This window comes from Ictalurus punctatus, chromosome 11, assembly GCF_001660625.3.
Source record: "Ictalurus punctatus breed USDA103 chromosome 11, Coco_2.0, whole genome shotgun sequence".
Lineage (NCBI taxonomy): Eukaryota > Metazoa > Chordata > Actinopteri > Siluriformes > Ictaluridae > Ictalurus > Ictalurus punctatus.
This window is the reverse complement of record NC_030426.2, coordinates 16,480,767-16,497,390: the sequence shown is the minus strand read 5'-3', so window position 1 is coordinate 16,497,390 and position 16,624 is coordinate 16,480,767. Positions and strand designations below refer to the sequence as shown.

At 37.1% G+C, this 16,624-nt stretch overlaps 1 protein-coding gene across 1 annotated transcript; it reads right to left on the bottom strand.

Moving 5' to 3' along the window:
* Positions 1–398: 398 nt before the first annotated feature.
* On the bottom strand, positions 399–16,624 carry scinla (scinderin like a). The gene is made up of 17 exons (XM_017480296.3): positions 16,510–16,624; positions 12,535–12,720; positions 11,346–11,500; positions 10,206–10,367; positions 9,482–9,631; positions 8,615–8,701; positions 8,213–8,345; positions 7,839–7,927; positions 7,532–7,747; positions 6,248–6,381; positions 6,055–6,145; positions 5,186–5,356; positions 4,058–4,232; positions 2,987–3,102; positions 2,633–2,710; positions 2,423–2,483; positions 399–1,005 (listed from the first exon to the last, which is right to left on the bottom strand). The coding sequence occupies exons 2-17, from the start codon at positions 12,713–12,715 to the stop codon at positions 845–847; spliced, it is 2,160 nt and encodes a 719-aa protein (XP_017335785.1). The 5' UTR covers positions 12,716–12,720; positions 16,510–16,624; the 3' UTR covers positions 399–844.

Sequence of the window (16,624 nt, the reverse complement as noted above, 5' to 3'; positions counted from 1 at the left end):
AGGCCACTTGACTTCTTCCAGTCCAACCTTGTCAAATCATGACTTCATTGTGCACAGGGGTATTGTCATGCTGGAACATGTTTGGGCCACATAATTCCAGTAAAGTGAGATCTTAATGCTACAGAATACAGAGATGTCCTATACAATTGTGTGATTCCAAGTTTGTGGCAACAGTTTGGGGAAGAAACACATATGGGTATGATGGTCATCTGTCCACATACTTTTAGCCATACAGAGTATGTAATTGTCTTTCTGCTTGCTAGTAACACTCTAAAAATATATGAAAGGATCACCATAGAGCAGTACAAAGATACATTGATTATTCAGCTCAGTCAAGGCATTGTTAAGGCAGTTGAGGCAGTTAAAGTACTTTAACCACTAAATGATGACATTAGCCATTGTTTCAAGATGCACATTTTATTATTAACCAGCATATTTCAATATTTGTTCTGCATTTGTAGAAAATGACTGGTAGGTGTAAATTAACATTTTGAGATGTTACATTGACTTTTTAAACAATTTTTGGAGGTTTCATTTTTAAATATTTCAATTTGAATGCTTATAATTATGAAGGCCACATTTACATGCCAGATAGAGAACACATTGGTTAAGTTCTTACATTTAGTTTTAGAATATATTTAGCCAAAACACATATTTTAACTGTATGTTTAAAACTTCCTGTATTTAAAAAATAAGCCAGAAGCAAATATTTAATGAAAAACGACATGACAGTGTATATAGTGACTAGTGCATAGCATTGTTTTTGCTGTTAATCTATAGCTCTCTCAGATAGCAGGCTTGTCTTATGGCAGACAGCAGCAAGCCATGCAAACTATGAGTGTGTTTAGAAACAGGTACGGATATGTTCCAGAGGGTCTTTGTCCCACATTTTAGTATCCCAGGCCTGGAACCAGCCAGTGAAAGTGGGTGGCTCAAAGCCCTGCTTAATGATGCTGATGGGGGTGCCATGACGGCCAGAGGGGTCTGAGTTCACATAGTCTTTAGCTGAAGGAACAAATACAAGAAACATATTATGTTTATCTGACTCAGATGGTTACATTTCACAGTTATAATTTAATAACCTCATGTTACAGTGATAGATAGGCTAATGTTGCTAGCATGTAAGGGACGCATAGAGCTAACAGGTTAGCATTGTGAAAACTTGCAAGCCTAAATCATCGCATACTTACAGTTGCGGTCATACGTTTGCATATACCTTACAGAATTTGCAAAATGTTAATTTTTTTTTTTTTTTTTTTTTTTTTTTTTTTTAAGAGAAATCATAAAAATTGCATTTTGCCCCGAAGAAGCTATTTCACATTCATTGATTCTCAAGAACGCAACACACTACATTAAGTAGTGGAGATGTAAACTTTTGAACAGAATAATTGAATAATTGGTGTAAATTGTTATTATTTTGTCTTCTGGGAAACATGTAAATATGTAGTTTCTGAAGGGCAGTACTAAATGGAAAAAAAAGATCTTTAAGCAAAATAAAAACAATTTACATTTACAACTGTTATTCTAAAGTTTACACCCCCTGCCTCTTAATGTATCATGTTGCCTTCTTGAGCATCAGTGAATGTTTGCACCTTTTGTAATAGCTGTGTACTAGTCCCTCAGTTGTCCTCAGTATGAAAATCTATGGATTTGGATATCTAGATGGATTTATGATTCCTCTTTTTAAAAAAAAAATATTAATGTTTTGCAGATTCTGCAAGGCGTATGAAAACTTATCACCTCATTTGTATTTCAAATGGCATCAAGGTTCTGATATTGTATGGCACAATATTCTCTATAAAAACTGACAAAAGTATGTTACAGTATGTTGATAAATACAACACCTGCTGTATGACCAGAAGCTTGCAAATTCAAATGTTTACGATTCCATGCTCTCTGGGTGGAAAGGATGGCCTTCCTCTTTCCCATTAATCACAGCAATGTTTGCTAATTGCTGGCATCTGTCTATAGAATAAGGCACTTAGTGCTACCCTCCTATGAGGTTACTTGAGCTGCAGTTCAAAAATATGAGGCTTCTGGGTTCATGTGCCTTGGAGAAAGCATGCGTTAACAGGTAGCAGTCATGCAATATGGGAGACTCGGCTAACAGGTGGAAATTGGCAACAAGAAAATAAATTTTTCTCTCAACTGTTCCTGGAAAAAAATTATATGTCTGCACAGTCTGCCCCATCCTATCTCTGACAAAATATTGTTCCTGCTAGAGGACATGGGTCATCAAATAGAAATCTAGCAGTCATCCCAACAACTCAGCTGAAGAGGTTTATTTATAACAGACGCAAAGTCTTGTGCACATCTCTCTACCCAAAAATATGAGAGTCTCTCACACTCTCAGCAGTTTTGAGATGGCAGTATGGTATCTGACGGGATATGAGAACTCTACAGTATGTTGCATCAGCAGTACCTATTTTATCTGAGCCGCTCTTCTCCACTTCGTTGGCATCGTTACCAATCCAGACAAAGATCTGAAGAGCAAGAAAAAAAAAAACATTGACATCCTGCACATTCAGACCCAGCAGGCTTTGTTATTAATACAGCAAATGGGGTAATGGGGACTGTATCACTGAAGTAACTAGATAGAGGAGTAGAGATTTGATGGAGCATGTAGAGGTACCTGGTGCCAGGTATCCAGAAGCATGACATCATCTGAGGCCAAATCAACCTGAGTGAAGTCTCCTGGCACTTCCTCTACCTGGGAACAGGATGTGACAGAGAGAGAGAGAGAGAGAAAGAGAGAGAGAGAGAGAGAGAGGGGTGGGGGAGAGAGGGAGAGAGAGAGGGAGAAAGGGGGGAGGGTGGGAGAGGTTTATATGTATTCATTATTTTAACTTATTTCTATATTTCCATTCTTGTACCAATTTATAAAATAACTTTAAAGTAACTGATATCTATACTAGGTCAATGAAGTTAACTGAAAGTGTTAATTGTTAAATTACAACATCCACTGACTCCTGTTCTGCGAACTCACTATGAGACGGCCGGTTTTGTTGGAGCATCCAAACAGGCGAGGTGGTTTAACTGTCTTCTGCAGACTGCTGGAGGTCTGATAGTCCTTCTTTCCACCAAGAGCAGACCAGAACCCCGCTGAGAAAGAGACAGAGAAAGATAGATAGATAGATAGAGATAGAGAGAGAGAGCGAGAGAGAGAGAGAGAGAGAGAGACATTTTAACAACCAATAATATTCTTATACCGCACCAATTTTAGTTAATCAGGGCTTCTACTGATATGATTGTCAACTGAAATAAACAGCAGGCATACTTATAAACATTTTTAAAAAACTCAATAACATGAAACTGTCACTATCAAGAGTAAATATATGCCGTCATTCCGATGGCAATGATGTCAAAGAGACCATAACTACATCTTATAAATGAACTATGTTAATGCATAATACTTTTGCAAGTTATTAGCTCCCTACAGTGTGTTCAAAACAGGATGAATTTATTTTTCCTCCATTATCAGCATAATTTCTGGCTGATCAAGGAAAGAAAAAGACCAAGGAAACCTTTAATTAGTCTAATTTTAATCAGCTAATTAATATATCTTATTTATTGTTAATCACATACATACTGCATATTTTGTACATCCATTTTCTACACATCCCATGCTAATTTTGTATTTCCATTTTATTCCCTTCTGATTTTATTTTTAACTTAGTATTAACTTTTTATTTTTAACTTTTTAACTCAGCTCGAATCTGTTCACACTGAAAATCAGTATATCTTTGGATTCATTGATATTTTGTCCTTTATTTATCACTGAGATGTAGAATATATAATGTTGACAAAATATTTAGAAACTATCATTCTGAACATACAAAATGTACACAGTTTAGTGTGTGCATTAAACATACAAAATGTACACAGTGTAGACGCATGGGGGTATATATATATATATATATATATATATATATATATATATATATATATATATATATATATATATATATATATATATATATACATATATAAGTGACAAATAAAATCTTGAATCTATAGAGAAGAATGCTATTAAAAATGTTATTTGATGAATGAACACCTGGTTCTTTCCCCTCAGCCACTTCAGTAGCACTGCCACCCAGGAAGCTGCAGACATGTTTGGCAGCAGACAGCTCCTCATCCGTGGCCCCGACTCCTTTCCACAGAAACATGGCGTCTGGAGTCTTCAGCACAAACACATCGTTGGTGTTCAGATTTGCAGCAGAGGGCTTCACCTGAGAGAAGGGAAGACAACTTTTTTATGCTCAGTGAGGTTTAACCTTAATCGTTGCAATATAGTGTTGCACCTGAAAACACATCCTTCAACTTGAAATACCACAATACTGACAGAACAGTATCATGAAATGTTCATCCTATGGGGCCCACATGATATGAACAGCATGTTGTGATCATATTGCTACTGTACGCATTTTGATTGCAAAACACCTTTCAGTCAAAACCTCTACAAGGCTTTTAGCTTGGTACTGTAGTGTGTAACTAAAGTTAATGGTGCATACACTATATGTTTGCAAATTCTGCATGCTGCCACAATGCATCACATTTCTATTCCATGGGACACCAGTCCGATGTAGGATATCATTCCCACACACACCTATGGGCAATTTAAAATAGCCAATCCGTCCACCTGCATGTTTTTAGACAATGAAAGGAAACCTGGAGGAAATCCATGCAAACATGGGTAGAACATGCACAACTCCGCATAGATAGTATCCTGGGCTCAGGAGTGAACCTAGGACCCTGGAGCTGCAAGGCAGCAAAGCTTTTACTGAACTACTTCCACACTGTAACACACTTGCTAGTCCACATTTTTATTTATTGCTATATCAAACAGTAAAAATTATGTTAGAATAGTGTTATGTAGCATGGCAAAAGTGTTTAAAAAAGCATTATCATATAATAACAGGAGAATAATAAAAAAAAAAAATTACTGCAACATCCCTAATCTCATCTGACCGGCTAAACATTGGCTAATAATGTTTTTCCTTTTGCTGTTGCAGAGCAACCATGCAAATCTGCCAAACATGTAAGTGGATATTTATCATAATTCAAGAGGACAGAATGTCCTACTATTAACAATAAGTGCGTAATATGCAATACCTGACATAAAAAATACAGAAAGGATTCATTTCTAGCACTAAGATTTGACATCAACATGCATCAGGCTGACCTCAACAGCACGTGTAGCACGGGTGGAGCTTTGACGAATATGGAAGAGACGTGTACTTCCTGTACTGCTCTGCCCGCCTTTTCGTGAAGTCCCGCCCAAGGAGATGATCATCGGTTTGCCCTTAAACAGGCTCATCAAATGGGGCGGTTCCTGGCCTTGAGTGACACGCACCTGCAAAGGAGATCACACATCAGAGCTGGAGATTATACATTAAGGATCGTGTATTCATCTTGAACTAAATATCTTAAACAAACAAAAACAAAATGTTTGCTCATAAATGTGGATCTGTTTGAATATGCATGTTTCCAGCTATTAATTATTGGGTTCAGCAGGTTTCCTTTTCTTCCAGCTTTGATGTTTGGGTCAAACCTGGTCATATAATCTGCAGAAATGTTGCTCTTTTAATGCAACCCACATTAACTAAACATTTGAAAGACTACTAAAGCAATCACCATTTCCTGATTGCTGTTGGTGTTTAAAAATTCTTTCGACCCACACATAAAGACGTCTAAACAAATGTCAAGTATGTTTTTAGGCCACACTGTAACAAACCTTTACAAGACCTTTATGTAACAAAAAAATAATGTTTCTCTCAGGTAGAGGGACAGAAAACTCAGACAATGCTGATAAAGCACCTGTAGAGCGCATTATCCCAGCTCTCCATGTCCAACTAATCCTGTTCAAAGAGCTTCAGAAACTTTCATTTACAATCATTTAGCACAACTGATTCATAAACACAGAGAAAAAAAAGTATTAAAAAAAAGAAACACTGCCTTAAACTACTGAGGAAACATTGATTTTCTGGTGTCCCTATGATTGTAAATGTGAACCACAGAATCTGTTATCAGTACTGTAAAGATGAGTCTGACCTGCACGGGAGATCCTCCCATGGAGTCGTCCAATTTGACTGTTAAAAAGGCAGAGGCGGCCAACTCATCCTGCGTGCACTTCAGCCCCTGCCTAGAGCAATCAATCAATATCAATTTATCAATACAAATCAATGTCACAATCAGTTACTGAGAAGGTCAGATAGCATTGTGGCTTATGGTTGGACTGTCTCACCAGGTGTAGATGATATGCTGCTCTCTGGCTCCCTGTTTGTAGCTGTAGAGGATCAGATAGCAGTCTCCTCCATAGAACTGACCATAGGTGGAGGGGTCTACAGGAACCTTGTCACTACCTTCAACACGCCACACCTGTAAAGATAACCCAAGATACATTTACATCTACTCATTTAGCAGATACTTTTATCCAAAGCGGCTTTTCAAATGAGGAAATACAAGCAAAGCGATATATTAAGTGGAGTACAATACAAGTAGTACGAGCATACAAGATTTTTAATTGAGTTCTAGAGGAGCAAAACACACAGAGTCGTGGTGTAAGAGCCGGTGTAAGTGCTGAATTGAAAAAATGCTCCGCTGAGTAGGTTGCACAAGGGAACATAAACTTCAAGGTGAGTGTTGACGTAGAGGGGGTGCTGTTCCAGACAAGGCCTTGTACGTGAGAATCAAGGCCTTGAATTTGATGCGATTACAAAATCTTGCCTAAAAACCTCTCATAATGCATGTGTTACATCACTCAGATACTGAAAGAGTGACAACCCTGCAGTGACTGGTGTTTTCTTTCTTTGAGCAAATTTAGGTCATGAAGACCTAGCTAATAAGTTGACTAAGATGTTAAATATGGTAGAACGCTGAACTCTGAACTCTGCAATACTCTGTAAAGTGACAGTACGTTATCAGATCAGAATGATGACAAGTTTAGAACACAACTTCAGTTACCTTCACTTCTACCTTGAACTATATGATTGAAAACCTACTGTTTAAACTAGACCTAGATGTAAATATATATGAGCAATGGACTGGCATCGCATCCAGGGTGTATTCCTGCCTTATGGCCAGTGTTCCTGGATACAATGTGACTCTGATCAGGATAAAGTGGTTACTGACGCTGAATGCATGAACATACAGAGATTACAGAGCTCCAGGGATGATATCTGACAGGTGGTTAAAAAATGTCACTTTGTGTAATATAATCACTTGCACTACTAGTTAGAACAGATAATGATGCAATGGCAGTGCAAATTCTGCACAAAACAGAAAAACTATTTTTAATTGTAGACTAAGTGCTCATAAACTATGGTTAGGACAGATGGCTATTGAACAGCTAAGTTGAATCATGTGATTATTCAATGTGATGATTCACCCCTGCCTTAAATCTTCAGAATCTCATATTGAAAATATTCTTAATCTCATAATCAGATTCTCATATTCAAAATCCCACTTCAAAATCTGCAAACAAGGTGCAAAATACATTCGTATGTATTAGATTTGTGTTCTGACTTACCTGCACCTTGCCCGACCCATCGTCCACCATGCCGTGTTGAGCAGCCATGGCTTTATTGGAGTGCAGACTGGATGCGTCAAAGGGGACCTGCTCCACTCTGGCGATTTTCCCAATAGTGTAGGCCTTCCCTGGGCCCGTGGTCTGATCCTTATCCTTCCAGTTGCTGAAGAACTGTTTAAACAGGGTGGTCTCCCCACCAGCGGGCAACAGCTGGATCTAATCACAAACAATCAACAGATGTTGACAGCTAGACTTCAGTTAGATGTTGACAGATTTGAGGTGCGAGGAGCCCTGATTGGAATTTTACCTGGGTGTTTTTAGGGTAGTTTTTGTCTTTGATAAACTGCTGTGCGGCATTCATAGACGCCTTTCGTTCAGCTTCGTTGGCTTTTGGACCTGAAGGGCAAAAGAAGACCAATGGGTCAGAAATAAATAATCTAATTTGGCCTTAGATTTCAGTAAGTTCAGTTTAAGTTCAGTTCATTCCTCAATGATCATCATACAGACGTTGATTCAATTCCAGTTCTTATCACACCTAGGCAAGATGTGAATTCAGTTAAACTGAATAGGTTCTCATATGCTAATGCTAAGATTTTAGCTGAGCATTTCTAACTTTTCATATGGCTAATTAATTTCTGTAAGTAACTGATATGATAAACAGCCCTAAATCACAAGATTCACCTTTCCACAAGAAGATTTTGCCATCAACTCCATTGTCAAGGATGTAGCATTCACTGGGAGAAAGCATCTCCTGTTTGAATGGGCTGCTCTGAGCCACCAGAGAGGCCTTCATGGAGCCTGAAGCATCAGAAACCTAACCAAACACGATTAACATTATATCTACCAGTCTTATTAAATGACTTCAAACTGAAACTACAAATCATATAATAACAACAATAATAACAACAGCAACAACAATAATAATAAATACATTAGTGTTTAATTCTATTATTCTTTAATTTTCATTATGCATTTAATAATTATAAATATCATTTAAATCATATTTATTTCATATTTGTTTCTGTTTACAGACACAGACACACACACACACACACACAAACAAAATGACAACTAATGGTTTACCATATAAAGAGTGCCCTTCTTGTTGGCTCTGTCAACAGCCTCATCATCAGCACTTCCTGCGGGTATGTCGGGTTTGGATCCAAGAACCTAAAAATATGCAACATATGAAGCAAACATTTCCGGTAGTTCAGTGACTAAGAGTTTCCTGCAGTTAAACCCAGCCAAGTTCAACAGCTTATATGAGGAATGGCTGGAGCAGTCTTTAAAGTTGACCTTAATGTAATCTGTAATGTTGAGACTTAGAATATCAATTTCATAAAAACACATTTACAATTGTTGAAAAAAATAGTTTGGCTAAAAAGGAATTACACACAATTTCTGCCTCACTCTGAATGTAGACAATCAACCAGGATATGTTTTTTCTACTATAGTTTTGCACTACAAAACGACTCTACAAAGCTAATGGAGTAAACGTTGATTAGATTATAGCTGATTATAAAGATTAAGGTTATAGCTGCCAGTTTAACACTCTGCAAACTGCATGCCTAAATCATTATATATTCACCAAAATAATGTTGATTTGTTCAGTATCTCAAATAAACGTTCCTCAGCAGCGCGTTGTATGGTATTATGGTATAGGTATGAGGCATGGAATTGTATATTAGAAGTGATTTGATGATAATATAATTCCACTTAATATAATATAATATAATATAATATAATATAATATTATATTATATTATATTATATTATATTATATTATATCATATCATATTATATCATATTATATTATATTACAAAACTAAAGAAACAAACTTCAGACACCATGTAGGTCTTGGCTAATTCTCTTGGAAAATGTCTAAACGAAAAGCTCTTGAACAGCATTTGTGTATCGATTTCTCAGTTTCTCCCCTCAGTGATGCTTACAGCAGTAATGGCCTCCGGCTCCAAGCCCTCCTCAACCATCTGCAGCTTGGAACGACCATTACGCTCATTATCGCGGATGTCCATGGCCACCTGAGATGCTTTCAGACGTTCAAATCGGTTACACTCACTGCCACACCACTGATAGATGTCCTATAACACAGAAACATATCAAATAGTGTTATTCTTGGTGTGTATTGCCCATAATTTACTGTAGGTGTGTAATAAAAAAAGTGTAAACCAAAGTGATCCAAAACTGATTATTTGTCTGTAGTGTCCTTGTGTCCTCTGTTAACTAGGTAATTTCAGCATATTCAGTTGCTATTTGTTAGAGTTGCTAGCAACTGAATAGGCTACAAAAGAGCAATGTTATGATTCTCTTTTCTAGAAACTCTTCTCTGCACTGCAACACTGACCAAAACCACACTTTCATTTCGGTTTTCTTGATAACCAATACATATTAGAATGAATTTTAGCATCTGGAACAAAGGCTTCAGTTATTGCATGCTTATAAGATAATGGATAACAGAATACAAGTAATTACTTCCAGTGTAATTATCAATTATTATTAATTGTTACATTCTCATTTACATTTGGTGTTATTAAATGATATTATTCTGTTACATAATGATGAAGAAAGACAAAGGATATGACGCACACCAGAAACTAAACAGTGCTAAGGGTAATTGTACAGCAAGCTCTGGTTTGCTGCTTTGTGACACCTGACCTTGCCCAGATCGATGATGAAACAGTCTCCACGGTTGAAGCTGGTCCATGACAGAGGAACTTCGGTGGCACGGATCACCCTCCGCCCTTTAACATGGAGTAATCGCTTCACGTCCATGTCATTGGTCACCACATGTTGAAAGCCAGAGGCCACACCACCTTGCTGTGTGTGTGAGACAGAGGAGAAGCAAAGAGACATAACTGCACTGAACACAACATCTAAAGGACCAAAACAAAGTGTCTTTACTTATCTGTCAATCATGTTGCAGGTTAATTTAGAAAGCCCACCTGCATTTGCATTTAGACAGCATGTAGAATAGGCATGTGTTTCAGGGTGTGGTTTTGGAAGGAAAAGTAAAAAGGAGTTTCAGATGGATTCACTGGCTATACCTTTAATTAAGCTCTTTCAGTGTTTCATCAGTGTATGTGTGAATCAACACTACAGATGTTTAGTACTATAACTGTTGATTCATTACTGTAGGTGTGAGTCAGCACTGTGGAATTTGCTTCCTTTAGTGTTTTTCTTTCTATTATCATCACACTTCTTTTCACTGTTTGTTTGCTGTGCTCTCATACGAGACCCACAATCACATTGGTTTAAAGTATTCAGAATGAAAGGGAAAATACCCTCTTAGAGCATACACACACACACACACACACACACACACACACACACACACAAACACACACACACACACACACACACACACACACACACACACACACACACACACAGAGTGGAAGGACAATATTGTATTCCAACTTTACTCTTAGCAACAAAGGAATAAAAATGGAGTATCTCTCTGCTCTGATACAGACTTCTGGAATGAGGATGTTAGTGCAAGCCCAGACTTGGCCGACACTTTTGTATTGATCTTTCAGCTTAGACTAAAATGTGCCTGATAAAATCCATGTATGTATTAATCCTTTAACATCCCACATTATTCACCTTTAAGCTTATTATTAACTAACTATGATTTAATCAATACCACTAATAAAAATTATTGAGGGGTTAATGAAAACAGCAAAGACAAAAGAACAAACCAACTTAATTAATCTAATACTTATTTTAGAAGGAAAGTATTATGTTTTGAAGATGTTTGTACAGTTCCGTTTCTATGCTATAAACAGAATATGCCACCTTGTACTTAACACCGGACTTGAAGTAGCCAAGGAAGGTGAGGGACTCATTGTTCTGGACCTCACGGAACTGAACTGGACTTCCACCCAAGAAGTCGTCCAATTGGGTAGCAAAGATTGCTGCAGCTCCACTCTCATCCTGGGAACACTCACCCCCTAAGCAGACATGACATAGACATATGTCAGCAGAAATAAATAAATAAATGAATGAATAAATAAATAAATAAATAATTTGTTACATATATGTGAATACTGTATGTTATATTCACATTAAACATCAGAATATGAAAAAGTATGATTTTTGTGACTTAAACCATGGCATAGTAGTTGTTGTTACATAGAAGGGTGCTAAAAACAAAAAAAGATGCATAAGTAATGGTCTGCAGGTTGAAACACCTTGTTGATGAGAGAGATCAGATAATGACCAGACTGGTTTACGCTGACAGCACTCTTTACAACTGAGCTACAAAAGCAGAGACCAGAGATCAGCCTCCACTCCCGTCAGTCAAGAACAAGAATACGGAGCTACCATGGGCACAGATTCACCAAACATCGACAGTTGAAGACCAGGTGATTTCTTTTCTAATCTTCAACTGTCCAGTTTGAGTGAGTCTGTGCCTGTGATAGCCTCAGATTCCCGTTCTTCTGCTGTTGCAGCCCATGTACAACAAATTTCAATGTTTTGTGTGTGATGAGATGCTTTTCTGCTTACCACAGTTGTATAGAGTGATTATATGAGTTAATGTATCTTTCCTGTCAACTCGAACCAATCTGGTCATTTTCCACTGACCGCTCTTATCAGCAAGGCATTTCCACCCACAGAACTGTCGCTCAGTAAATGTTTTTTTGTTTTCTCTATTCTAGAGACTGTTGTGTGAAATTCCCTGGAGATCAGCAGTTTCTGAAATACTCAAACCAGCCCATCTGCTACCAACTTTCATGCCACAATTACAGCCACATAGATTGCACATTTACTTCATTCTGATGTTTGATGTGAACATTCCCCGAAGCTCTTGACCTGGATCTGCATGATTTTATACATTACGCTGATTAGATAACTGCATGAATGTGCAGGTGTACAGGTGTTACTAATAAAGTGGACGGTGAGTGTATAATTAGACAGACAGAGAGAGTGATGGATAGATATTTATTAGATATGTGGGCAGACAGACAAAGACAGAGAGTCTCACCAAGCCAGATGTGGATGGCGTAGGATGGAGCAGGAGTGGTGTAGAGAAGGATGTAGGCATCTCCAATGTAGAAGTTTCCATAGAGCTGCTTGGGTACTGGCACCAGATCCATCTTTTCCACCCTCCATACCTGCAAGCCTGGCTGTTTTCCTGCAGTCTGGAACTCCTTGTGGACCACCATGATCTCTGTAAATATGAACACACATTACTTTTCCACATAAAATAGACTATAGACACACATAATCGTGATCAGTCAGATGCAGTCAGATGAGTGTATGACGGTGTGAATCTCATAGGGTCACATCCATTTGGGAGATCTGATTATCTTTGACAAACAAGCACGTGCATCTGCTTAGTTAAACACAGATAATTACACACTCAGGAAGCAGAATGTTTGGCTAATTTTCTCAGCATTAGAACAACAAGAATAATATTAACTTAATCAACAATAAAGTCTGGAGTGAGGTAATGTAAGCAGTCTGCTGCCAGAGGACCTGAGGGTACAAGATGGGATCGGGGCAGCAGCTGAGTTTTCAATGTATTGATCTTTGTACAGAGTTTGAGCTGGTAGACCAATAAAGAGAGCATTACAATAATCAACAGGAGAGCTAATTAAAACACTAATGTTTTAGTATCTCATATATAAGAAAGGGTGAAGACAAAGGAGTTACAAAGGTGGAAAAAAGGGCAGATTGAGGGGAAATGTAATGTGAGTCTCAACTAGAGATCGACTTATAATCGGTTTTACCGACATTTCCCCCGATATTTAAGCATTTCTCGGATATCGGTTTTTTAATAACGGATCCACCAATAAAAGGCCACCACTGCAGCACTGAATCTGAGGGGAGATGAGTCAACAACAGTGTGCACAGTTAAGTATACTTGCTTTGCTTTAATTAATAAACTTTATTTAACATAATATAGCCATTAATGCATAACTGAGATGTGTTACATAAATGCTTGATATAAGCATTTGTTTAAGCAGCTTGATGCTAAGAAATAGAATCAAACTCAGGGAGTCATGTAATCTGTTTACCTCATCAATTTCTTTTTTTTAGACACTTCAGTTATAGTACACTTTATTTATTTATTTATTTATTTATTAAATTTATTTATTTATTGCACTCTTTCAGACCCCTCTATTTATTGGTGTATAAACAAGAGTATAATCTCAGTGAAACATTTAATAAAGTATCAAATAAAGCACAACATAAGACGGGCATAACATGATACATAGAGACAGCGCAAGCAACACAAGACAGTCACAACAGTCCAGTTCTGAACGTGACTATATACACATACAACAGTGCTGATGAGCTAAACAGGTGAATGAGACATGTCACATGGTGTAGTGTCTGATGGGAGGCGTAGTTCCTAGTCATTTTCCAATATTACATGATATTTTGTATGCAAGGAGGAAGTGAAATTGACAAAATTGTTATAAATAAAACGGTATGTTCAGTTCAGTGATGCTGTTATCACTGAGTCAAAAACAGAAGAAAAACAATAAATAAATATCGGTTCTGCATATCGGTTATTGGGCATATAAACATGCAAATAATCAGTATCGGTTATAAAAAATCAATATCGGTCGATCTCTAGTCTCAACAGTCTGGAAGAACATCCAGATACCTAACAACCCACACAAATTATTAGGAACCTGAACAGACACACCCTAAATGTCAACAGAGGAATCTAACAGTCTGGTAATTTGGGCCTATTGTCAAAACCTGTATTGCAGGAACCATGAGAGTCTTAATGTTAGGAACTGAAGTTGAATTTGCATATAACTGAAAGTAATCAATATATAAATTAACGCTATGATCATGATAGCATGTGTATATAAAAAAAAAGTGTGGACCAAGAAGTGAACATTGGGGCAGTACTGATTTATGTTTTCTAAGATTACAAATTATTGGAAAATTGCTGTATCATGTTTTACAGTTTCAAAAGACACCATGAGATCAAGGAGATGAAGAATTTTTGGTGAACCAGCATCAACAAACAGCAGACAACAGAGCTGATTAAATTCTGTGATGTGCACAAAATTCAGGGTTCATAAAGGTTATTTTCAGTGAGAAGTGTTTAAAGTTGCATGGCCACCACTTCTCCATTATTTTTGTCTTAGAACAGAGGTTGGGGATTAGTCAGTAAACTGAAGAAAAGGTGTGTAGGTAGGTAGGTATGTTGTTATGAAAGTGACTGCAAGTCTAGACCTGGGGATGGGTTATGTAAGTTTAACGAGTTAAATAACTTACAATAGCCATGTTTGGTGTACTGATATTTACTAGATATATTGTATATTTTATAAACTGTTCAACCATGACTGTATGACATGTCTGATAATTATATATAAGTTCACACTATTATGAACAGTTATATAATTATTATTTTACAGCACCAAACAACATGTTATCAATGATAGTTGCAACATAAAACTTGATGAACACATTTTCTGGCTACTTATAAATTTGTTGAGTTCGAACACATCTAGATATAGGGTCCAGAGAAAGGGTTTGTTCCTCTGGTAGTTAGTAAAAAATGGTTTCAATTTAACTTAATTTGTATAATGCTTTTAACAATGGACATTATTGCAAAGTAGTCTTTCAGAGTTATATAATAAGCAAGCCAGAGGCGAGGGTGGCAAGGAAAAATTCCCTGAGATGAAATGAGGAAGAAACCTAGATAGGAACAAAAGGGAACCCAGCCTCATCTTGGTAACACCGGATAAAGCAATTATAAATAATTTCACTCCCATAGCTGTATACTATATAGTCAAAAAGTGCAACTGTCATTATAGATTTAAGTTAAAGTCTACTTTTTCGAATTGAAGTTAATAACTGTTCAATGATGGAGACTTGAATAGTGGAATTTTTTTTTATCAGATCTCATGCTTGCTTTTGCTTAAAAACATTATTTCTGGATGCCACTGTGGCATGGTGAATCAAATGACAGTTTGGTTTATGCAAGTGAATGTGTTAGAGGAAAAAAGAATGAGAAAAATGTCAAGTGAGTCATACTTCAGGCCTGATGTCCATGGCCCAATGACTCATTTGGCAGTCCACAGAAAAAAATGGGCTGCAGGGAGAGAAAACCTAGTTTCTATTGTACACCAATTTTGTGATTCCGGCAAAATAATACATAGATATGATTATAACCCCCCCTTATTTTATATAAAATTTTATTATTATTAATCTATTACTTCTTAGACACAAACCAGGCTATTATATAAATAATGTTTATATATATATATATATATATATATATATATATATATATATATATATATATATATACACACACACACACACACACACACACACACACACACATATATGAGTCTGTAAGGAAATTGTAGAATATGCCATGAGAGAGTCGTGAAACTTCCTTTCCTTTCCCTACAGTGGGATTCAATGACATCGTTCAAAGATAATGCATGCTATAGATAGACACAAAACTGCACTTGCAAAACAAAACAGTGGCTTTGTTGACACTTTTTCTGATGAATCAAACGAAACAAATCTCCCAGAGTTCGGTATTAAACACCTTTGCTCGAAAGAATCGACTCGTGAGTCAGTTCATAAAATAATCATAATAATCACGGCTGGGCGGATGACACTGGGCTACGCCCTCTGGCGCAGGAAAAGAAAGTATGGAAAGAGCGTAGGTTTTAATATACTTTAAAAAATGAAAAAAGAAATAAATAAAAAGTCATTTCAGAATTGTAAGGTGCACGATGCTTACATGAACTTCTACACGGAAATCCGAAATGCTAATTTGCATGCTCTTACATCGTTACCGAACAGGGGGAAAAAAGGCAGCCATGAAAATAAAGACGCAATTACTTCCCCCTACAAAACCTTTTAATATGTTTTCATTACTGCAAAACATGTTAAACTAAAACACTGAAGCTCCCTGACCTGAGCAGTGATACTGTGCAGAATGTGTGAGTAATGATGATTTCATATAACTTGCCTGTATTGCTGATGAACTGAGTGACTGCTGGATGTGGATGGAGACGCTGGAGTGGTGTGGAAGCCCTACCTTCCTGAGCAGTGTTATAAGGAGGAAGTGAACAGCCTCTATGTCT